Source organism: Gavia stellata, unplaced genomic scaffold (genome assembly GCF_030936135.1).
Source record: "Gavia stellata isolate bGavSte3 unplaced genomic scaffold, bGavSte3.hap2 HAP2_SCAFFOLD_42, whole genome shotgun sequence".
In the NCBI taxonomy this organism is placed as follows: Eukaryota; Metazoa; Chordata; class Aves; order Gaviiformes; family Gaviidae; genus Gavia; species Gavia stellata.
The window spans coordinates 1,240,430-1,265,256 of NW_026776913.1; the positions used below are offsets into that span (position 1 = coordinate 1,240,430).

Genomic DNA, 24,827 nt, shown 5'->3' on the forward strand with positions numbered 1-24,827 from the left:
GCTCCAGGGCACCATCTCCCTTGACCCATGCGCAGCAGAAACAGTCCAGAGTTTCCTCTATTTTTCTTCCCATTCTTATGCTGTACATCATATTTGTTCTTATTAAAAGTCTCGGGGGACTTTGACCCTGAGCTGCTGCTTGCCTGCCCAGGTGTCGCGGTGTCTCCCTGAGGCTGGTCTAGGGGAGCAGAGCACAAAGACATGGTGGTGGGGAAAGGTCGTGTCTCAGGGACAGCAGGCTTGGGGTGAGGTTGTGGGGCTGCGAGAGCCCATGGTCCCTGGGGGATAATCGTATTGGCAGAGACACTTCCATCCTGCTGGCCACGGGCAGTTTCTAGTCAAAATGTCTCTCTGATAGGTCCCATGATGCGACCCCAGTGGGAGCACCCATTTCCTCACCCCGGGGTTTCCCAGCTGCTCCTTGCCCCAGGCCCTACCTTCTGGTCCCACAGTGCAGAGGCCATGACAGAGCTGCCATGCCAGGGTAAGCCCTGGGCTGTGGCCCCACACAAGTGAGCCCTAAGGCGGCTGCAGTGCCCTGAACACCCCAGCCCACCCCAGGGGGATCATGGCCACAGATTACCTCCCACAATGGTTCGGAGGCAGTTCTGCTCCCCACTGCCCCAGCACAGGGTGCAGAGCCACTGTCTGGGACACATGGGACTGGAATTCCCTCTCCTCATGCTCTGCCAGGACCCAAGTCTCCAGGGGCTGTTCCTGCTGCCCAGGCACTTGCAGACCCCGAGCACTCTTGTCACAGCCGCAGAGCTGCCTTCTTCCTGAGCAGGGGCTGTAAGGCTCCATGGCAGCCCTATGACCCCTCCTCCTGCTCCCCTCCAGCCCCCACCCCTGTCCTCCTCTGCCTCACCAGTGGTGCCAGTCTGGGTTTGTGTCGGGGCAGTACTTGTGTGCAGGTACAGGAGGGGTGGGAGCAGGGGGAATGGGGGCACCTTTCTCTCAGCGCTGTTGGAGGGCCAGGGGGATGGAGAAAGGATCCCCACGAGACGTGTGCTGCAGCCAAAAGCCATGTCCCAGCCCCTGGCCTGGAGAAGGGCCCGTCCAGGAGGATGCTCATGTGGGCACATTACCATGGCAGAGGAGATTTTTGTGTCCCTCCCCTAAAGCAGGTACTGCTGGGAGCTGAGCCAGGGTCCATCTCTCTCTGCTCAGGCTTTTACCTGCCCCAGTGCCCACGGCAGAGAAACCTCTTATGCAGAAGCCAGGCGGGGAGAAGGATTTGACACCTGGGCAGGAACTGGTGCCCAAACTGCCCTCCCTGCTCCCACTGGTGGATCTCCACACCCCTCCAGCTCTTCCCCAATGGACTCCTCTGCTGCGGGCTGGAAGGTGCGTTGGCTGTCTGTGGCAGGGCTCCCTGTGGGGAGCAGCTGCAGCTCAGTAGCACTGCAAAGAGCAGGATCTGGCCCTAGAGGAGAAGAGAGGCAGCAGCTGTTGCCAGCATCCTCTTCTACGGCAGTGTTGCCCCATTCCCTGCTGGGAGCTCCTCTACACCTGGGGTGACCCTTGGGGGGACCTGGGGGAGCCCAGGCTCACACATCCCTCTGCCCCACACCCTGGAGCCTTCCTGCTGGCAGCCCCCATGGGAGAGCAGCGATGGGTGACATTCATGGGCACTGCAAACAGCCTCCTTTCCCTGGAAAACTACCCACTGGGGCAAGCTGCAGCCCTGCATCTCAGAGAAGTAACGTATAAAAGTGATGTAAAGAGGAAGGGAGGAGTGTTATCTTCTGAACACAGGATGGCGGGGGCCTCCGGGCAGTACAGACACTGACCTGCAGACTCAAGGTGCCCCAGGTGGGGACCAGGGAGAAGAGCCCAGTGGCGGTCCTGCGCCACCTCCCGCCAGCTCTGCCCTCCCACAGGCGTAATATTTCTCCCCTGCTCTGGCACCTGGTAGAGGTTTGCCTCCTCCTCCTTGGGGAGATGAGCCACAGGCCTGGGTGTGCTTGAGGGGGCAGCACAGCTGAGCAGAAAGAGCCCATTTCATGGCATTTTGGGACCTGAACATTCTGGCCCTGCAGGCTGGCTCTGTTCTCTGCAGGAGGCAGGATCATCACTGTGCCCCTGATCCGTGCTTGCTCCTGCAGCTCCCAAGGACCGACCTGAGGGGGGTCACAGTGAGAGCCCAACTCTCAGCACTGCTGCCCTACGCCGGGCAGAGCTCGGCTGTTGAAAACCCAGAGGAGAGCAGCCTTATTTCTCTTAGTTTGGGCTCACCGTTCCCGGGGGCTGGGCGTCCTGCGGTGAAAGGCCATGTCTCACAACCCATTTTGATTGAGGGTGTTTTTGCTGATGGAGCAGCTGAGGCACCACCTTCTGGCCCTCGCCACCTGGGCATGGCTTTGGACAAGCCTGTGCATCCCTGATCCCACCATCACAGGGTGGACGGAGACACCCAACACCCAGAAACGAGAGGTGGGCACCGGCCCCACCAAACCCACCTCTGCAGGGCTGTGCCTGACCTCAGCAGCTCCAGGTTCCCTGAGCTGAGGCTCTGCTCTAAGCCAGTGGTGACAGCGGAAGGAGAAGGAGCTGGAGGCAGGGTCAGGGTAAGAAATGTCATTCCATTCCTCCAGCTGGGGTCCCACAGCCCTGCCCAGGCTCATCCAACTCAGACACCCTACCTGCTGGCACAGAGGAGTGTTTCCCATGTGGTATGGCATCTCCACCTGGAGACAGGACAATCTCAGACCCTTATCCCTGGAGACCCACCAGGGCAGCATGGCCCTGGTCCCAAAGGACACCTGGGCTGTACCAGCACCCTCACACCACATCTCTCAGTGCAGCCAGAAAGGATTCCCAGTGTGCTGCTGACGTCTATCCCCTCCCTGAGGTCTCCTCACAGGGGCACTCTGCTGCCAAGCATTGTCCCTGGGCGGTGGGTGGGGTGGGTGTGTGGTGCAGGGCAGTGACCTGAGCTCAGGTCCAGCACAGCTACCTGCTTCTCCTCCAAGAGGGGGCTCAGCAGAGGCAGCGCACACAGCCCTCCTCACCTCACAGCCAAGCCCTGGGTGGGCAGGGCAGGCCCACAGAGCCTGGGGAGGATCAGTGCCTGCACCTGCCTGAGGCTGGGGAGTCAGGGCAAAAGCACCCCTGGAGATGCTGGCACCTGAACCCAGGACAGCCCACATGCGAAGTGGGCACTTTTCCACTGAGCTACATCCCCTTGACACCTGCCAGCATCAGAGACACTCGCATCCTGTTGATGTGCCTAGGACAAGCACAGTCTTCTTGTCCCCTGGGTGCCCAGGGACACTGCAGACAACAGCGCTTGAATCCTCCTGAGATGGGGGGAAGTCAGGACCAGCACTCTGCTGGGGCCCGATCCTGGCACAGGGCTGCACTGCAGAATGCTGCCCCTTCAACATCTCTGCAGGGCAATGGGGCAGGAGGAGGCTCTTGCTGCAGGTGCTGCTGCCATGATCTGGCCTACTCCATGGTGTTTCAATGGAGAAGAGGAAATCCCTTCCCCTGAGCCTCCTCTGCCACCCAGGGCAACAGCCCTCTGTGCCACATCTGTCCCCAACTCCACAGCAGGAGCAGTGCAACAGGGGGAGGGGAATGCCCTCCCTGAGGTGAGGTACCCCCAGGCTCTGATGGCACCCCAGGGCATGTGGTGGGGAGGACATGGGGGCAGAAATCTTACACCTCTTCCTCCAGGCACTGGGCCTCCCCCTGCACCCCTCTGTCCCCCAGCATCCCTGGAGGTGGGGTGAACAGCAAGCTTCCATCTCCCTGGGGCTGAGGGTGTGGGTAGGGCTCAGGGACCTTCCCACTCCTTCAGCCCTGAGGACTGTCCTGACAGCAAAGCAGTGCCCTGGGACAGCCCTGGCTGCGGCCTCTGGGGCAGGGTGGGTGAGCGTGTTCAGCTCTTCACTCAACGGTCGATGGGTTGACCACATGCAGGGGTGGTGTTGTCATGGTGGTAAAGCTGGGGCAATTGTGGTGCCCAATGCCATAGACTTTTCCCTGCTGAGCCCTTGCCTGGCAAGGAGGGTTTGTGGGAATTAAAGCAGACCACAGTCACCGTGAACTTCTGGGGTGGCTGAGTGGAGTTAAGGGGATGGACTGCTCATCTAGTCTGCTTTGCACACAGGGCCCCAAAGCCCATCCTCAGCAATGGCTCTCCCGTTCTTGCTCAAGAAAGACCTAGAAGGACTCTTGGAGCAGTGACAATCCTGCAGGCACTACCCCTGCGGCCAAGCATTTTCAAGCTCATGCTCAAAGCTGACAAGACAGCAGCTGTGCTGTGACAGACGGTCTCTCACCGCCTCTCACTTGCGCTCGGTCACAACAAACGCAAACTCCTCTAGAGGTGCATGCCTGGGGAGCCAGCCCTGAGGCAGCCGATCTGCAGGGAGCTAGGACGTGCACATTGCTGTGGGACTATAGTCCAGTATGTGCCATTCCTTGGCTTGACCGGTTGACTGGGGAGATGCTCAGGCTGGAGACAGAGAGGCATGTCCTGGGTCACAGTTGTCACTGTCTTCCTGATGGGTGAGAAGGGTTCTGTAGCAGCAAGAGGTTGCAAGAGTGGAGCCCAGCAGCTTGTTGGAGCTCATGAGCAGGTCTTTCTTCCTCTGGACAGTGTCTGATGGCTGTGAAGGGCTGCAGCTGGGCTGGACAGTCCAGTCTGGTGGGTGAGCATATTTGGGTATGGAAACTGGGGACTGTTGAGACAGGTGTGCTGTGAGCCCCGGGTTTGGTGCTGATGGGATGGAGAACACAGAAGCAGGTGTGATGCTGAGGAAATGCAGAGGGAGGTAAATCTGGAGCGTAAAAACGACATCCAGCGGTCGAACTGGTGCTGTACGGAAGTCACAGTGTGAGAGTTGGTGACCTTTAATGCTAGACCGCAGGGGAGCCACTGCTGGCATTTCTGTCCGGACTTGTGCCCTTGCAGCAGGGAGGAACTGATGCAGAGGGATGTTCATGTGGGGCCCCAGAGGGGTCCCCCTGTGCCGTGTATTTCCTTGCTGATGTGCAGAGAGCAGCATGTTTGTGTTTCATCAAACTTTGCAGCAGGGGGGCAAAGGGGTCCAAGAAACTCAGCTCAGGACAGCGTGTGACTAAGCCCATGCGCCACAGGGGACGATCCTCAGCACAGCTTTGTCAGCTGCCCTTCACACATCTGAGGTCTCTCTGCGACAGACCTCTGGAGGGAGGCTGCTGCCGTTCAGGCCTCAGCTCCAGGGAGTGCCTCTCCCTGGCACTGGGGGGACGGTGGCCTCCCCCATGGGCAGTATGCTCTGGTCTGGGAACTGAGGTCCAGGTGAAGGATGTGTGTGAGGAGGGGTGCAGCCTGTGCACCATCGAGAATGACAAAGAGGACAGAGACAGGGTCTTTGCAGAGACCCCGCAAAGGAGGGATCCCGATTGCTGTGGAGCAGGGAAGGAGGGACAGATGCAGACCGCCCCGAAGAAGCACTGACTAGGGAGTCCTGTCCAGGGCAAGCCTGGGGACTTGTGGGGCAAGAGGAAGGCTCCTTCTAACCCCCAGATCTGCAGCTACAGTGCACGGGCAGTGCTCTGGCAAGAGGTGAAGGAGCAAGGAGGGCCAGGGCAGGATGCAAGAAGGCAGACAGGCTCTGCAAAAATCAAAGGGAGAAAATCATTGCTGAAGCCTGGGGTTGAACCAGGGACCTTTAGGTCTTCAGTCTAATGCTCTCCCAGCCGGGCTACATTAGCCCTGCCCCAGCAGCCCTTGTCCCAGTTCCACCCCGTCCAGGCCACCGGCTGACACACAAGAGGAGAGCTCCTTGGGGACATTCCCAGAAAAAAGCTGTGCCCAGCACCTGGCCTCTCCCTGCCTCCATGGCCAGGTGGGCTCCAGGTGTGGGGTGGGGTCAGCTTACAGTAGGAGTGCCAAGATATGTGTCGGGCCTCAAGTACAAAGCTGACAGTGGCGAAGGCAAGTGGGCAGGGTAGGCACGTGCAGCTGCAAAAACTGAGGGTGGAAGAAGTGTGGGGTTGGTGGAAGAGCTCTCTCACAGGGAAGAGAGGGCCCAGGGGAGGCAGAGCTTGCGCTGGTGCCATAGGCTTTTGCTTCTTTCTTGCATGAGCAAGAGTATTTTTTTCAATGTTTGGAGATGATATTTAGGGGGAAAGAAGGCTTGAAAACCTCCAAGGATCAGGACTGCACAACCACTCAGGGCAACTTCTTCCAGTCCATGAGTGACCTTATGATTACGACCCCGTGGACCTCATGGTCCTTATCTCCCACCTGAACATTCTTTCAACTTTTGTCCCTTTCCTCTCATTTTCCCACCATGCACCATGACGAAGAGCCTGGCTCTATCTCCTTAACCACCTGATAGGAACTGAAATGCTTGTATAAGGTTTCCCGAAGCCTTCCCGTCTCCATACTGAACAGTGTTCCCTCAGCCTTTCCTCAGGTGGAAAGTTCTCCAGCCCCCTGCACACTCACACACACCTGCCTGTACTGGTGCCCCTTCACTGAACTCACTCCAGTTGATCCATGTCTTTCCAGTATTGGGGGTAGTAGGCTCCAAACTCAGTGCGGTACTGTGTGTGTGGTCTAGTGAGCACTGAATAGAGGGGCAGAGTGCCTCTCCCTTCTCTCCTGGATATGCTTCTGTTCATACACCTTGTTGTCCACCATGACCCCCAGGGCCTTTTCTGCTGAGCTGGGCCCCAGCTGGGGCTGTTGCCCAGGGTTAGGCCACCCCACGGGTAGGACTTGGCATTTTTCCTCTCTGAAATCTAGTAGGTTCTTGTTGGCCCACTCTACCAACCTGTCAGAGTTCCTCCAGAAAGCAGCCCTTCCATGTAGACACTGGTCCCTTGCCTCAGTTTTGTGTCATCTGCAAACTCTGTCAGCTCCTCCAGGACACTGATAACATCGTTAAGTCCCAGGAGAGACTCCAGTGCATCCAATCAGTCTTTTGCTCACCTCTTTGCCCACCTATCAAGACTGTAGCTTCCTAGGTTCAATACGGGAGTATGGTGGGAGACAGTGCGTGGTGGGTTGACCTCGGCTGGCTGCCAGATGCCCACCCAGCCACTCTCTCACTCCTCCTCCTCAATAGTGCAGGGGAGAAAAAAGGGAAAAAAAAGCTCAGGGCTTGACATAAAAGCAGGGACATGACTTCCCAATTACCATCATGAGCAAAGCAGACTCAACTTGTTGAAAATTAATGTAATTTAGTACCAATTCAAATAGGTTTGGATAGTGAGAAGAAAAGGTAAATATTACAATGGCACCTCCCCTTTCTCCCTTCTTCCCAGGCTCAGCTTGATTCCTTCATTGCTGTTTCCTCTACCTCCTTTCCCCGTGAGTGGTAAAAGGAGGAAAGGGGATTGCAGTTAGTTCATCACAGTTCACCTCTGCTGTTCCCTCCTTGCACTTTCCCCGTGGCAACCTTCCCACAGGCTAGAGTTCTTTCAGGAAATACCCAACTCCTCTGGCACTTGATCCTCCACAGGCTGCAGGGAAATACCTGCTCCATTGTGGTCCCTCCGTGGGCTGCAGGGCAATCTCTTCTGCAGCATCTGGAGCTCCTCCTCCCGCTCCTTCTTCACCGACCCTGATGTTTGCAGGAAGTTTTCTCACACCTTTTTTTTCCTTACTCCTGTCCCACTCTGGCATTTGTGCCCTTTCTTAAATACATTTTCACAGAGGTGCCACCAGCTTGGCTGATGGGCTTAGCTTTTGCCAGCAGTAGGACTATTGCAGAGCTGGCTGGACTTGGCTGTGTCGGGCATGGGGTAACCCATTGCCTCTTCTAACATGGGCTCCTGATGCCCCTCCCCTAGGAAAAAAGTGGACACAGACACCAACAGAGAGCAAAAAACTTGGCCTTGCTAAATGACATCCCCTGCTCTTCCATCATCAAGAAATCCAAACTACTCATTGGAGGGGAAGAGAGAGAAACAGAGAAGGCCTCGACACTGTGCAAGCACTGCTCAGCAATAGCTAAAACAGTTATTAACGCTGTTTTGGCCACCGATGCAAAGCACCAGATGAGCTGCTATGAGGAATGTTAATCCCAACCCAGCGAGACCCAGTATAATCTGCACCCTTATTCCACAGAATTTCCGTCATGGTCAGGTCCCACACTGAGTGATACACCTGAGTGTATACATTCAATACATACGGAATCACCCCATTCCTATGTTGTTGCATTTCTACACCCTACTCAAACCTTTCCATTCTCTCTCTTTCTCAGTCCCCAAATCCCCTCTTAACAACACTTACAACTTCTACTGCATACTTAGAGCAGCTTTGCTTCCAACAGTCAGGTTTATACATCCTCATTTACCACTGCGCTGCTCCTTGACATCACTGATATTATCCACCCATTCCAGCTCTGCTCCCCCCACCCCCCCAGCGAGTGTCCATATGAGAAGCCAATGACTTGGGCCCCATCTGTCAAGGTGGTCACTCAGGACAGGTGAAGTAACGTGCTGGATCCTTGTGTGCCAAGACCGGATTGGATTGGATCACCGTTGCACCCACCCCCTTCCTCATGAGGATTGTCCTCTGTTGGTTTGAGTGGTTCCTGCTGCCTCGCTTCCTAGAACTTATAACTCACACCACGGATGATTTTCCGCCAAGGTCAGACCTCCTTGAGGTACATACCGGATCGCCCATCCTTCTGTATTACCCACCAAGTGCACCCAGGTCCTTGAGCAAAGACAATCTCACAAATGGGCTTGCTTTTTCCCAAGGGAGGAGCAGCCCACACTGCCTTCCCCAGCCACCTCCCTGTGTGCACTCCGGGGACCTTATCTCCTCCCACAGTTATGTACAGGCTTTGTTTGGGCAGGACCAGGACAGTTAGCAGATCCCCTGGGGTTTACCAGCTGAGTGAGTTCTGCTAAACCAATGACCTGTCCAATACGACATAGAACAGCATCACTGAAAGTTTGGCCTGTTCTCTCAGCATCCTTGGATGAAGGCCCTCCCGTCTCATGAGCTGGCAAGGGCTGAGTTTGTTCAAGTGACTCCTGACTTGATCCCCACTCACTGCTGCTTGTTTTCCATGGGTTCTGCCTTAGGGTACAAGGGCCGGGGAGACCCTGCTGATGGAGACTGAGCCAAACACAACACAGAGTATCTCAGAACTATTTACACCTGCTCTTGCTAAATGTTGCTGTGGCCTCACATTGCTTTGTTTCTTCTTTAACTCTAACTTCCGTAGTAACAGCTCATCTTGGTGCCATTGAATTCCCTTGAGAGAGTCAACTGAATATCCCTGTGGGCCATTGCAGCGGGCTGTCCTTACAGCCCAGCTATACTGAGCTCTGCTCAGTGCTCAGTGCTGTGTTCTGTTCTCGGTAAGACCCTGTGTCACTGATCCTGAGAAATCCACAGGTTGCTTAAAGAAGTCATTGACCACCTCCCTGCCCTGACTGGAATTTCCTTATGTCCGACCACAAAATCCAACAGCAGCTCCATCACCCAGTTCCTCCTCCTGGCATTCGCAGACACGCGTCAGCTGCAGCTCTTGCACTTCTGCCTCTTCCTGGGCATCTACCTGGCTGCCCTCCTGGGCAATGGCCTCATCATCACCGCCATAGCCTGCGACCACCACCTCCACAGCCCCATGTACTTCTTCCTCCTCAACCTCTCCCTCCTCGACCTGGGCTCCATCTCCACCACTGTCCCCAAAGCCATGGCCAATTCCCTCTGGGACACCAGGGCCATCTCCTTTGCAGGATGTGCTGCTCAGTTCTTTCTGTTTGTCCTTTTCATGTCAGCAGAGTTTTATCTTCTCACCATCATGACCTATGACCGCTACATTGCCATCTGCAAACCCCTGCACTATGGGACCCTCCTGGGCAGCAGAGCTTGTGTCCACATGGCAGCAGCTGCCTGGGGCAGTATTTTTTTCTATGCTGTGCTGCACACAGCCAATACATTTTCAATACCACTCTGCCAAGGCAATGCTGTGGACCAGTTCTTTTGTGAAATTCCATAGATCCTCAAGCTCTCCTGCTCAGACTTGTACCTCAGGGAGGTTGGGTTTATTGTGGTTAGTGTTTCTTTTGCTTTTGGGTGCTTTGTTTTCATTGTTCTGTCCTATGTGCAGATCTTGAGGGCCGTGCTGAGGATCCCCTCTGAGCAGGGACAGCACAAAGCCTTTTCCACGTGCCTCCCTCACCTGGCCGTGGTCTCCCTGTTCCTCAGCACTGGCATATTTGCCTACCTGAAGCCCCCCTCCATCTCCTCCCCATCCCTGGACCTTGTGATGGCGGTTCTGTACTCGGTGATGCCTCCAGCAGTGAACCCCCTCATCTACAGCATGAGGAACCAGGAGCTGAAGGAGGCCCTAAGGAAGCTGATGCAATGGACATTGCTCCATCAACAATAACCTGCCTCCCCTTCTCTGCGGAGTGCCCAGAGATTCTCTTAGCCCAGGACTGTGCTTTTTGTCCCTCTGATTATCATACCTGGCAGTAATTGCTGGGGTTCATACCACTGCTCTTGAGTCTTGGTCCTGTTGTATCTGACCCTTTCACCAATGTGTTGAACACTGTGTCACGTCTGGCCTCTCTAATAGCATCTCTGAAATAAAAGGCAGTCTCCTGAGTGCAGTGCCTGACGGCTGAGCTTTCCTTGTAAAGCTCCGGCCAACAACACTCCAAAGGAATTGGACTTTTCAAAGTTTTCTCCTTCTGTTCTCACTGTGTTTGGGGCCATAATCTCAAGTCACACCTGGGACACTAAGAACTTGTCTGAAAACCACCTTCCTGGTGTCCAGAGGCAGTGGAGATGGTGCGTGAGCTCCCAGTCCCCTTCCTCCGGCTGCCAGAGGTATGACAGGGCTGATAGCAGCTGTCAGTGCCTCTGGAAAGGAATGTGGAGGGCTCAGGAGAGGACAGGCACTCTCCATGTGCCCGGGGGTGGGCTGTGAATGGAGACTCAGAAGGTGAAACCCCCTCAGAGGTGCTGGGGAGCAGGGCTGGCAGGGAGCAGAGCGGGGCACTTTTCCATGTCTGCCCACACACCCCAGCCCTGGGGAGGGGCCTTTCTTGCGTGGCCAGCTCCGTCCTCCTGCTGGGCTCAGGGTACTGGGGCATGGCCAGCTCTGCCCAGCCTCTCACCTGGGCCAGACCCCCGGATCCCACAGCAGGGCTGTCTGCTGATGGCCCCATGGGACACAACGGAGGTTGTGCAGGGGCAGGCAGTGGTGGGGGGCTGCACATAGGGGGCTGCTGGGGGAGCAGGCACAGAGGGCTGCTGTGTGGACTGTGTCGGGGGAGTGTTTCCCTGTCCTTTGATGCTCTCTGGTCCATGCAGCGCCTGCACTGTGGGGCTCTGGGACCATGTGGGGACCACTCAGCTGCAAAGGTCTCATCTTCTTGTCCCACAGTCCCCAGCTCGGTGTCAGCCGACGGGCACTGCCACGGGGCCTCTGTGCTGGGTGTAGGGTGTCTCCTCGTGCCCTGCTCTGAGCCCATGCAGGCACCTGCAGTGCATGTCTTTGCTTGTAGCTGACCACCATGGCCCGCCTGCATGCTCCCAGGACATCCTGACCAGGCTGTCCTTGGAGATGGGTTGTGATGGTGGCTGAGGTGAGCAGCTCTGGTGCAGGCATGATCTGCAGCAGAGCACTCCAGCACTGTACAGGGTATAGAGTGTACAGGGGCTTTCCTGAACCAGGGACACCTCAGGGGAGTGGAGAGACCCATCAGAAGCCAGCAGCTAACGTGACAGCGGCCAACGAGACCTGGGTAGGGCCAGGAGCAATGGTGGCCAAGCCCCCACATGTATAAAATAAAACCCTAGGGAGTGCCATGAGCAGGGCGGACAAATGGGGTGTGGTGCATCAGAAAGGGCATGGCGCGGCAGTTTGCGGGGCAGTTCACGTGGAAGGGCGTGCAGGAAGGGCGCTGTAACTCAGCCGGCTTGACCAGGGAGCCATGGTAACTCCCTGGCAGAACACCATGGCCTCTCTAAACTCTGCATCCACTGTGACTGATGAGTCTTTGCAGACAGAGCTCCACTGGGAACATGCTGGAAACACACCCTACCTTTCCTGGAACAAGCCTGTCAGGCAGACCAGACACATCATATGGAGGATTCCCTATCCTCTCTCCACCTGGCTGAACGCGGTCACTCAAGGGATAGGGGGAAACGGCGACAGGTTCCTGCCTGGCACAACAGACGCATCTCCTCCATCACTACCCCACCTTCCCAGGTGTCCTTGCACAACAGGTACGAGAATCTGCAAGTGGAACCCAACAATGATGAGGACGATGGTTCATCTAGGTTGAAGGTGTCCCCAAGGTTAAGTCAGACTACTCCCTGCGTCAAAACCACTTCCATAAAGAGAAAAAGATGGGCCACTGTCATAGGAGACTCTCTCCTGAGGGGAACAGAAGGCCCAACATCCAGACTGGACCCACTTCTTTGGGAAGTCTGCTGCCTCCCTAGGGTCTGCGTTAAAGATGTGATGGGAAAACTTCCTACCCTGGTACAGCCCTCGCATTATTATCCATTCTTGCTTTTTCATGTCAGCAGCAATGAATCACAGAATCACAGAATCAGTAAGGTTGGAAAAGACCTGAAAGATCATCAGGTCCAACCACCACCCCAACACCACCATGCCCACTAAACCATGTCCCGCAGTGCCACGTCCACAGGTTCCCTGAACCCCTCCAGTGCTGGTGACTCCATCACCTCCCTGGGCAGCCTGTTCCAATAAGTTGCAATAAGAAGTCCAAGGGCAATCAAGAGAGAATTCAGGGCCTTGGGACGACTGGTTAAGGGATCAGGAGCACAAGTAGTGCTCTCCTCTGTCCTTCCAGTTGCAGGAAATGATGAAGAAAGAAACAGGAAGAGCCAGCGGATCAATACCTGGCTCTGAGCCTGGTGTCACCAGCAGAATTTGGGGATTTTTGATCATGAGACGATCTACACAACACCAGGCCTGCTGGCAACAGATGGGGTACACCTGTCCCAAAAAGGGAAAAGAATCTTTGCAGAGGAGCTAGCAGGGCTCCTTGAAAGAGCTTTAAATTGGATTTGAAGGGGGAAAGGGATAAAACCAGGCTCACCAGAGATAAACCTGGGGGTGGCACACCAATGTTTGAGGGCTGGCGTGCTAGCGAGGTCCTTCAGTCTGCTCCACGATGTGCTGAGTACAATGGAGCACATTTGAAGTGTGTTTATACTAATGCGTGCAGCATGCAGAATAAACAAGAGGAACTAGAAGCTTTGGCCCAGTACAGCCGAGGGTGCCCCCAACCTTCATGTCCCTCACCAGTCCCTCTTTGTTTGTCAGTACTAGGTCCAGTAGAACACCTCTCCTTGTTGTCTCCTCCACCAGTTATCATCAATACACTGGGGGAACCTCCTGGACTGTACATGCCTGGATGTGTAGCCTTCCCAGCAGGTACCAGGGTGAGTGAAATCCCCCAGGAGAACAGAGGCCTGTGATGGTGAGATGACTCTCAGCTGTCTGTAGAAGGCCTCATCATTTTCCCCACCCTGATCAGGTGGCCTGTAATCAACACCCACAACAGCATCTCTCATGTCAGCCTGCCCCTTAATCCTTACCCACAAGCTCTCAACTCGCTCTTCATCTGCCCCCAGGGAGAGCTCGAGACATTCCAGTTGCTCTCTCACATAAAGAGCAACTCCACCACCTCCCCTTGCTGGCCTATCTTTCCTAAAAAGAACACAGCCATCCATGACAACATTCCAGTCATGTGAGCTATCCCACCATGTCTCAGTCATTGCCATGAGATCATGGCCCTGCGACCACACACAGATCTCCAATTCTTCGTGTTTATTCCCCATGCAGCTCGTTCTGGGCATCATCTCAAAGCACCAGGAGGAAAAGAAGGTTATCAGAAGTAGTCAACATGGATTCACCAAGAAAAGTAATGTCTGACCAATCTGATAGCCTCCTACGATGACATGTCTGGATGGATAGATGCGGGGAGGGCAGCGGACATTGTCTGCCTTGGCTTCAGCAAGGCTTTCGACACCGTCTCCCACATCATCCTCAGAGGCAAGCTTAGGAAGTGTGATGGAATGGACAGTGGGGTGGATTTGGAACTGGCTGATAGATCTCCGAGGGTTGTGATTAGTGGCCCAGAGGCTAGTTGGAGGTCTGTAACAAGTGGTGTTCCCCAGGGGTCAGGACTGGGTCCAGTCCTGTTCAATGTATCCATCAAAGTCCTGGATGAAGGGATAGGGTGTGCCCTCAGCAAGTCTGCTGATGACAGAAAACTGGGAGGAGTGGCGGAAACAGCGGAAGGCTGCGCTGCCATTCAGCGTGACCTGGACAGGCTGGAGAGTTGGGCAGAGAGGAACCTGATGAAATTCAGCAAAGGCAAGTGTAGGGCACTGCACCGGGGGCGGAATAACCCCCTGCATCAGCACAGGTTAGGGGCTGAGCTGCTGGAGAGCAGCTCTGTGGAAAGGGACCTGGGAGTCCTGGGGGACAACAGGATGACTACGAGCCACCAATGTGCCCTTGTAGCCAAGAAGGCCAATGGCATCCTGGGCTGCATCCAGAAGAGTGTGGCTAGCAGGGCGAGGGAGGTTATCCTCCCCCTCTACTCTGCCCTGCTGAGGTGCATCTGGAGTGCTGTGTCCTGTTCTGGGCTCCCCGGTTCAAGAAGGACAGGGAGCTGCTGGAGAGGGTCCAGCAAAGGGCTACGAAGATGATTAGGGGAGTGGAACATCTTTCTTAGGAGGAAAGGCTGAGGGACTTGGGTCTTTCTAGACTGGAGAAGAGAAGACTGAGGGGGATCTTATCAATGCTTAGAAATAGTTAAGGGGTGGGTGCCAGGAGGATGGGGCCAGTCTTTTTTCAGTGGTGCCCAGTGACAGGACAAGAGGTAATGGGCACAAACATGGTCATAGGAAGTTCCATCGTACATGAGGAGGAACTTCTTTCCTTTGAGGGTGTCAGAGTACTGGAACAATCTGCCCAGAGAGATTGTGGAGTCTCCTTCTCTGGAGATATTCAAAACTCGTGTGGAAGCATTCCTGTGCAACCTGCTGTAGGTGAACCTGATCTGGTGGGGGATTGGACTAGATTATCTCTAGAGGTCCCTTCCAACCCCTCTCATTCTGTGATTCTGTGATTCTCTCGGTGGCTCCTTATCCCCTTCTGCAAGAGGGTGGGGACAACTCTAGTCAGGTTCATGTGGAAGGTGTTTCCATGTTGGATGCAATGAATGGATTTCTTTTGTCCCTGTCAAACCAATGCATTGTTGGCTGTGAGTGAGGCTGTTGCAGTGGTCAGGAGGGTATTTTCTCCCTCACAGAGATGACCGTGCCTCCCTTCCATGCAGTCCGCAACTTGCGAATCCCCAGCAGAAGGTTTCTTAAGCAGTGCTATGGCTGCTTTCTCCCAGCTCTGAGCTCCTCGGCCCCTCGGGGAGGCAGGAGGAGGTCAGGGCCTGTGGGAACCAGAGTCAGAGGCCAGTAGAGGACAGAGGCCAGCAAGAGGTCACTTCTTCCTGAGACCCCGTACGCAGCGCGGTGTTGTGTATATGTGTTCTGAGCAGTGCTGAGTAGGGGGGATAATGCCCGCTGTGCTGTGTGTGCATCTGTAATGGTGTTGGTATCTGCATGGGGGTGTGTGATGCTATGGATATCTGCAATGGGATCAATATCTGCAATGGCCTCTGCATCTGCAGTGGGAAAGAATCTGCCACGGCATCTGCAAAGGTATCTGCATCTGGAATGCTGTGTGTGCAACTGTCCTGTCAGCTACAGCTCTCCAATGCAGCCATCACTGCGGACGGAGATACCATTGTGGATAACATTGCCAATGCTGGTGCAGATGCCACTGCAGATGGAAATACACTTTCAGGTGCAATTGCTGATGGAGATGCTATTGAGGATGCAGGTGCCATTGCAGAAACCATGGCAGATGCAGACACCATTGGAGATGCAGGTGCCTTTGAAGATTCTTTTGAAGGTACCGGCACCGATGCCACTGGAGATGCCATGGCAGATGCAGATACCATTACAGACACCACCGGAGACGCAGGTGCTGTGTCAAACAGCATTGCAGCTGCAGATACCACAGCAGATGGCATTGAAGGTGCTAGTATGATTTCCAATGCAACTGCATCTAAATTATGCTGAGTAGAAGCAGCTACTGCAATTAAATACTCATGCTTTTACTCATACTTTTTGTCTTTGTCTTCTTGAAAGTGGATCTGCAAACCCGGTTCCTATTTCATGTAATAAAGACTTCCGATGGGATTTCTAGGAAAGGACCGATGGCAGGGAAAGGGAGGACTCGAGGATGTTGGGGGATGAAATTGGGCTAAAAACAGCTAGTCACGATGAAGGAGGTTGCTGGTAAGTACACTTGTCCAGCCGCACCCTGCAACTAATGGTCCCAGCCTGTCCTGCCTTCTTGTTAAACTCCATTTCACTACTTCCTGGGGTGAGGGGGATCTCTGTTCTTTGTGCGTGTGGAGGTGTGAGTGCCAGCCCCTGGAGGGGGGACCACAAGTCAGAGGGGCTCACGTGCCCGGGGGGAAGCAACCGGAGAGACTGGGAGGGGGGAGTTGACTCCTGGAGGGAGCAGGTGGTCCAAAGCATCGCCTGGAGAAACTGTGGGGTCTTGGGGCTCTGGTACTGGTAAGGCCATAGGTCTGGACCAGGAGGGGAAGTGGTCCTTTACATGCCCCGGCAAGTACCTCAGATACAGCTCTCGAGGTGGCACTGGCTGCTTATGGTCAGACCCCGGAGCTCTGCCTGAAAACCTGGGAACTGCTCTCAATACTTTAAAAAAAGAAAGGAAAAAACCCCAGCACCTTTTTACCAGCTGCAATGTTTCAGTACTTTCAATAAAATGTCACTGTATTTTCTATCCTGCCAAAATGGGACTTTTGAGACTGTGTATTTATTGCAGGAGAAGAAATCCTGATCTTGCCCTGTGCTTGCATTGCCAGTACTCTGTCTATCATGCTGCGTATTTAATCTCCCTAACCTTCCAGGTGTTTCTGCCTGTCCTGATCAAACTCCCAAGTCGGAAGTCATCTCTTCAGAAAACGATCTGGACATACGCACTTTCCACTGTTCTCCAGGGTTTTCCGCCTCTTACTCTTTGATCATTCAGATCCCTCTCACCTATGACCCTGCTTTGAGCTCCAGGGAGGTAAAGCATCATTGTCTTTCAGTACTCTCTTGTCTTTCAGTACTCTCCCTCATAGTCCCTATAGGCAACTCTTCAACTGGGGTGGTGAACCTCGTTGGAAGCTGCTAAAAATAACCATACAGCTGAGAAGTGTGTTTATTGTGGATTAAGCTCTCTTGTGTTTTACTTTTTCTTCTTTTTTCTTTCCCCCAATTAAAAAACCCTGTTTCCATGCAGTTCTCCACGGAGAGCAGGCAGGAATTGCTGCAAAGCAGCTGTAATATTCAGGTGCAGACTTTGGTGGAGAAGTCTGATGTAAAGAAAAGTGATGCAAGTCCCCGGTGGCCAACGAGAGCAATGGCAGGGTTGGAGAGGTGAGGAGCAAGGTTGTCCATACCGTGTCTGGCCTCAAGGGACTGCTTTTCCTACCTGTGCACAACTCTTTAGGAGACATTCTGCATCCATATCAACTGGAGAATTCTCCGATCACATCTTCAGATTGCTCATTGAAAAGGATGAGCTAGCTATGCTACTTCAGGGTAGGTACCTACCTCTCTAACTGGCTATACAAATGTTGAAGACCTGAAGAAAACTATAGAAGAGGCATAGCTCGTTAGCGCTTTCTGCATTTTAATGAGCCCCATGGTGTATGTAGTGCTGAGTCCAGGAGCCTCAGGTACTGAGAAGAGACTGAACAATCCCCTCAAGGAGACAAAGGCAGAAGACAAACCTAAACTACTCTGAAGCATTACTGGGCCCCACTGAGGGCCATTACTGACAAAGCCTCCCCAGGGACTCGTTAGAGCCGATAATTGGAGGCTGTGATTGCAGGTAGGCAAAGGCTCTGTGCAGGTGGCTCTGATGCTGACAAAGCCCTTGGATTGTTACATGGAGCACAAAGGCCAAGCCCTGACCCCCGGCCCATGGAAGGGGGATCCTGTCCCTCACACGTGGGTCAGGGCCCTTCCTGGGCCAGTGGATGTGGGGTCTGCAATGCCCAGTGCAGGACAATGGAACAACACTCCCAGCTTCCCCATGGGGTTGCAAGGAGGAAATGAGGCTCCAGTGCCATGAGGACAACATGTCTTCTCACAGCCCTTGGTGGCACAGACAACTGCCATAGCCCAGAGGACAAAGACCTGGGTTCTGTTCGTGTCTTCCAGCCTGGCCAGTGCCCTTGGCAGTTTCCATCGCAGGCTGTCCCACACCTGCCCCTGTTTTCCTGCAGGCTGTAGACATCCATCTTGCTTCTCCACCTTGCTCTCCCCTGGGCATTTCTCTGCCTTCACTGACGTCTCACCACCCTCACCAGCCGTTCGTTGAAACACAAAGCCACGGTCTGATCACCAACTCTCACTGGGTGACCTCTTGCACCACAGCTCTACCCTTCGAGTGACATTTCTTCTTCCTCATGTCCAGGCTCCACTTTCCAAGCTGCACTTTGTAGCAGCTTTTCTCTCTCCTGCTTTTTCCCACCTCCAAGGAAAGCTCAAAATTCTCAGAAAGCACCCTCCAAGCAGGCGACCTAACTCATCAGCCTTCTTGTGGCCTTTCACCTGAGCTGACAAAAGTAAACTCACCGTGATCTTCTAAACCACGTGACTTTCCCTGGCCTTTCAGCTTCTTGGATAGGCACAAACAAGCCCTATGCCTGCTGCTGTCCCGTCAGGTACTCAGGCAGAAGGCACATGCCAACCCATATCCATGCCCTCTTCCTGGATGGGGCTCCACCATGTGGGGGGATAATAAGGACGTTCAAGAGTGTTGGCCCAAATGCTAATCACTGAGGGATTCTGGGTATGACTGGCTTCTAAAAAGACTTTGTACCGCTGATGACATTTGGGCCTCATCATCCAGCCAACTTCCCACCCACCCTACCATCCATTTCTTCATCCTGGAGAGCATCAATCCGGCTCTAAGGAGACTCTGGGAGATGATGTCAAAGGCCTTGCAAAAGGCCAGGTACACAACGTGCCCTCGTTTCCCCTAACCATTCTGGTTCAGCAATGCCTTTCTTGTCCTTCAAGGGCCTGGAGATGGCTGCAGGACAACTTTCCCCATGTCCTCCTAGAGTCTGAGGCAGGCAGGCCACTTGCAATTCTGTCAGTCCTCATCCCTGCCCTTCTTGAAGAGGGGTTTGATGTCTGCTTTTTCCAAGGACCACAGAACCTCCATGATTGCTCCGGCACTTTTGAGGTCACAATCCAGAATCACAGGCAAGGGTGACGTAGCAGTCAGGAGCACTTGCAATGAGCCTGTCCAAGGCAGCTGAGATGAATGTAGCTGGGAAAATGGAAATTTCTTCTTGGAGTCACACACAGAAATGTCGGAGCTCTGCCAGGTGCCTATGTCTCAGCTGGGCTCGTGCACTCCTCGTACACACGAGGGTGATCAGGGACAAGAGTCCTTGCCTTGCACGTGCAGAGGCAGTGCACTGCAGCAGTCACAGTGTCTCTCTGACCTCCTGCTGCTGCTCCCAGAGGCTGGGAGGCACCTCAGACCTGTGGTGTATCGCCCTGCTCTGCACTCGTCTGAGATGCTCCACGGCATGAGGAATGGACACGGGGACGTGGGTTTCATGAAGCACATCCCAGTGCTGCATCCAGGTGCTTTCCCAGGGGATGTTACTCGCAAAGGGAGAAGTGACCTCGAGAGACTGTCTGTCCCAGAGGCCTTCATGGTACCCCCAGGAAGAGCTGATGGCATTTGTGCTCACTCGGGTTCATCTCCCCACACGCACACCATGTGCATGCTTACGTCTCGTCTGTACAATGCAAACCTGGACTTCTGACCTGGTCATTCGGTGTCCCTCTGTGGAGGGACAAGCAACCTCTCCGAGCTGGGCTGAGAGGCCAGTGCTGGACATGGTGGTGGTTATTGGCTGGTGTGTGACGACTGCCCTGGGGCAGCTGCCCGGGGTGTCCAGCGAACACGGGCACAGGTCAGACCCTGCTCTGCTGGTCCTCCATGTCTCTCGCAGGAGCCCGGCTGTGCGAGGATGCTGCTGTGTGCCCCCACCCTGCCCACTCCCACACTTGAGCTGCTCATTGGAGTTCTCCTCTCCGGGGCACTTGCCATCCCAGCCATCCCAGCCCCTCTCTGAATCTTGCCACCTCCCTGCCCTCTCCCCAGCCAAGCCCAGCAGAGCAGCCCTGGTGGGACTGCTCCCACAGCAGGAAATGGAGGCCAGTGAGAATGTCCATCCAGCCGGCACGCTGAGGAGATCTCCGCTGCAGGCAGCTTGCAGCCCCAGGTGCCAAACTTGCTCCCCAGGACGGCATGAGAGAATTGGCCCAGGGGATGCTCAGGAAGGGCCTTTTGCCCCATGGACAGGGCAGCCTGACCCAGCTGCCACCCTCAGCAAAGGGTTTCTCTTTCCATGTCTCCCCTGCACACACACAGTGCCCTGCTCTTCTCCTCGCACTGGCCAGTCACCCCTGCACCCTCTCCCCAGGCTCCCCACATCCTCCGAGCTGGCGGCGTTGCTCTGAAGAGCAAGCAGGCTGTGGTTCCCAGGGCCATGGAGTGAGTCCACAGGGTCATGCTGGTCATGCTGGGAGGCAGACCCAGCTCCAGGTGCCTCCTGCCCCCTTCACCTCAGCACACAGACACTGCCCCACGTCTCCAGAGAAGATCTCAAAGAAAGGATCTCAGGCAAACCACCCTGAGCAGGGTCCTTTATTTTGTTTAAACACACAGCTCCCAATTTAAACAAAGTCTCTGGGTCACAGAGGACAGGCAGATACTGAAATAGAAATAGGATGAAGAATGACTTCCTTTTTGTGGACAGCATTAATACAACCAAGAAAAGCTAAAAACCAAAGAAACCAAACCAAACAACCTACCAAAGAGAGTCTGGGCATGTAATGAGTTATGTGACAAGTGATATGCAGAAGAAGATGGGCAGTTCATTGCTGCTTCTGAAAAGCAACCAGTCATGAGTTTCCTTAGGGCATCCTTGAGCTCCTTATTCCTCATGCTGTAGATGAGGGGGTTCACTGCTGGAGGCACCACCGAGTACAGAACTGCCATCACCAGGTCCAGGGATGGGGAGGAGATGGAGGGGGGCTTTAGGTGGGCAAACATGATAGTGCTGATGAACAGGGAGACCACAGCTAGGTGAGGGAGGCACGTGGAAATGGCTTTGTGCCGTCCCTGCTCTGAGGGGATCCTCAGCACGGTCCTCAAGATCTGCACATAGGACAGCACAATGAAAACAAAACACCCAAAACTAAAACAAGCACTAACCACAATAAACCCAACTTCCCTGAGGTAGGCGTCTGAGCAGGAGAGCTTGAGGATCTGTGGAATTTCACAGAAGAACTGGTCCAAGGCATTACCTTGGCAGAGAGGTAGTGAAAATGTATTGGCTGTGTGCAGCACAGCATAGAAAAAAATACTGCCCCAGGCAGCTGCTGCCATGTGGACACAAGCTCTGCTGCCCAGGAGGGTCCCGTAGTGCAGGGGTTTGCAGATGGCAATGTAGCGGTCGTAGGCCATGATGGTGAGAAGATAAAACTCTGCTGACATGAAAAGGACAAACAGAAAGAATTGAGCAGCACATCCTGCAAAGGAGATGGCCCTGGTGTCCCAGAGGGAATTGGCCATGGCTTTGGGGAGAGTGGTGGAGATGGAGCCCAGGTCGATGACAGAAAGGTTGAGAAGGAAGAAGTACATGGGGGTGTGGAGGTGGTGGTCGCAGACTATGGCGGTGATGATGAGGCCATTGCCCAGGAGGGCAGCCAGGTAGATGCCCAGGAAGAGGCAGAAGTGCAAGAGCTGCAGCTGACGCGTGTCTGCAAATGCCAGGAGGAGGAACTGGGTGATGGAGCTGCTGTTGGACATTTTCTGTCTCTTGGTCTGGGGGCTCTGTCCAAAAAAGGAAAAAACAGGAAAAATTAGGACAGATTTCTCTGAGAAAACCCACTCCATTTTTCATCGCAACCTTACGCAGTTGGAATACATTTCCATTCTCTAGTTTGTGCTGGCTGAGTGTGCTGTGAGGAGCAGGAGCTCTGCCCTTCTGCTGCTGAGGAGTCAGCTTTGCTCTGCTGCAGTGGGTACATGGGACCTGACTTGTGACAGCTCCGATGATCACAGGGGATGTCAGATGTAATCCACCTTTCATGGAAAAATTCAATATCTGCACTCATGACATGGAAGAACGTGGGCTGTGAAAGAGAGGCTCAGCATGACTTTCTTATAACTTTGTCTGTGTTTTTTCACAGGGCTGCAGTGTACATCAGTCCTTTTCCCATCTGCCCTGTGCTTTCGCTTGTGCTGCCTTGGAGATGACTTCACACACAAATTAGTCTTTTAAAAAAAACCCTAATCCTGGACTCTGATGAGACCAGAGGAGTCCTGTTTCAAAGAACAGCTCTGCAAACTCTTCTCCAGACCAGCCCAGAGGTGGAGGTGTGATGGAGGGGGCAGGACACGACCCCTCCCAGAGAGAAGCAACTGACTCTGCGAGGAGAGTGCCGACCCCCAAGGAAAGGCTCCGCACTCCCGAGGATCCCACAGCAGAGCTGCGCCTTTCTGGGGGGCAGCTTGCAAGCCCTGCAGGACAGGCAAAGCAGAGACTCGGGGGTCCCTCCGATGGGAGGTTCTACAGAGAGAGTCAGCTCATTGCCCCGCAGACAGTGCCCAGCAGACATCTGCAGGGAAACACAGAAAGAGAGCTGCCTGAGCGCACCCTCCCCCTGTGCTCCTTTGCAGTGTCCTCCCAACCCCGTCCCTGTCTCTGCTGCCTGCAGCTGTCCCTGCCAGGAGCTGGTTCTCTGTCCCCTGTGTCTCCTCCCTGGCAGTGCTCACAGAGCCCATCCCACCCGCTGCCTGCTCAGCTCTGCCCTGCAGAGCCCTCCCTGCAGCAGGACACTGCCCAGGGGCATCTCTGGGTGTGCAGGCTCTGAGGGGAACATCAGACCAGCCCTGGCGAGGCTGGAAAAGTGACACTGATGCTGTCTGTGACCACGGCATGGTGATTTCCAATACTCCCCGCTTTATTCACCTCTAAGAGGAACAGACTTGGAATTTCAGTGCCTCCTCCGGAAATGAGAGATTAATTTCTATGTGCCATTGCCCACCCAGACAACCCAGAGGAGAAGATTGAAAGACCAGGATCCTTCCCTTTCAGGCAGCCCCTGCCTTGCTGTGCTTCCTGAAAAGTCTCCTGGGAAGATCCTGCAGTGATGTGGAGCTGTGAGCAGCTCTGACCCACACAGCACCCTCTCAACAGCAGAAGCACCCTGCCATTGCACTGGTCTCTCCTTCCACCCCCAGCTTCTCCCCACAGCGCCGTGGGGAGCTCCCCGGGCAGGCTGAGTGCTGACCCTGGCAGGCAGCAGAGTCCCTGCCCCAGCACCCAGCCCCGGGGGTGCAGGGACCCTGCTCAGAAGGACAGCCCTGGGCACCCCTGGCTGCACACCCACCTTCACACCCTGCAGCCGTCCCTGGCAGAAGGCAGCCCTCATGCCCTGTCCCTCTGATGGTGCAGCAGGGAAGCCCTGCTCTGGAGCACCTCCTGCTCCTCTACACTGGAGAACCTGTGGCAGTTCTTCCTGAAAGGTCTCAGAGTTTGTGGGATGTCCCAGCATTAGGAGATCTTCTCGTGAACTACACCTAAATTGCCCCACACCCAGAGACTTACCGTGTCAAGGGCTGTGAAGATTTCTCCTCCAGTGAGCTCGCCTCTGTCCTCCCACCCCAGACTGCCTTTAACCTCTCTCTGCCTTGATCCTCTCCCCTCGGTGCCTGCAGGCAGTGCCCTCAGCCCTGCTGCGCTCTGCAGAGGAGCTGCTCCTGGGCAGAGCTGTCTCTCGGCAGCGCTGCCCGCTTGCCATGAGCTCCCTCTGTCCCAGGAGCCCGGCCCAGCTCAGCAGCAGAGGAGCAGCCCAAGGCGGCACTTTCTCTGCCCCTCGGGGCTCCCCCCAGGGGTCCCTGGGGCTCCAGGGGAACCTGCTGTGAAACAGGCTGGAGCAATCACTGAGGTTCCCTCCCGCAGCTGGGGAGAGACACTTCTTCCCAGCACTGTCATTTCCCTGCTGAGAGACAGAGTCACGCCTAAATATCAACTTTTCTTGGCCCATCTTTAGACAGGACAGCCAGACAGGGACAGGCAGGGATCTCCTTTACCCCTGCTGAGGGAAGGGATGCAGCTGAGCCCGACAAGGCATCTCATCCTGGGTTTGGAGTGCTGGGGCTGGAAGGGCACTCAGCTCCCTCCCATGCACACCACAGACCCACAGCAGGTGGGATTCCTCCTGCCCCCCTTCAGGTGGACACACAATAGGCACCTGCATGTGAGCTCCTGCTCTCAGCTCCCATGGTAATTAATGGAGCTGGAGGCCAGGAGTGAGCTGTTCAGATGCAGTTGTCTGGTGACATCTGAGGTGCCAGAGGTGGTCAAAGATGTGTGCCGGTAATAGAGACAGATTGAAGATACGTGCAGGCTGATGTAGAGACAGGCCAACATCTGGGGCATCTTCTTGGAGGCTCTTGGGAATTTCCTTTGGCCAACTGAAAGGACAGCTGCTGCCAAATTAAGGGCAACTGAACCTGTCCCTACTCGTTATGTTCAGGTCAGCCTATAGAGACATTCATAGGATGGAATGGAGTCGTATGCTATAGGGAGAGCTCAGTCTCTTTCTTCCTCTCCTCCAGGTGTTGGGTTTATTTGATCTTCACTGACTGTATTGGCAGCTGTCTCGTGTTCATCCCCAC

The 24,827-nt window shown here is 54.7% G+C and overlaps 1 protein-coding gene and 1 pseudogene across 1 annotated transcript; one reads left to right on the plus strand and one right to left on the minus strand.

Moving 5' to 3' along the window:
- Nucleotides 1-8,510: 8,510 nt before the first annotated feature.
- On the plus strand, nt 8,511-16,102 carry LOC132321448 (olfactory receptor 14A16-like; annotated as a pseudogene).
- A 3,106-nt stretch (nt 16,103-19,208) lies between these two features.
- LOC132321449 (olfactory receptor 14C36-like) lies at nt 19,209-21,950 on the minus strand. The gene is made up of 2 exons (XM_059834944.1): nt 20,951-21,950; nt 19,209-19,360 (listed from the first exon to the last, which is right to left on the minus strand). The coding sequence occupies exons 1-2, from the start codon at nt 21,948-21,950 to the stop codon at nt 19,209-19,211; spliced, it is 1,152 nt and encodes a 383-aa protein (XP_059690927.1).
- Nucleotides 21,951-24,827: the final 2,877 nt, after the last annotated feature.

Excerpts from the sequence above, each read along its gene's own strand:
- LOC132321449 (XM_059834944.1), bottom strand. The coding sequence starts at position 21,950 with ATGTCCAACAGCAGCTCCATCACCCAGTTCCTCCTCCTGGCATTTGCA. Across the intron at positions 19,361-20,950 it reads ACATGCCCAGACTCTCTTTG|GCTCATTGCAAGTGCTCCTG; the intron begins GTAGGTTGTTTG and ends TGCCTTGGACAG.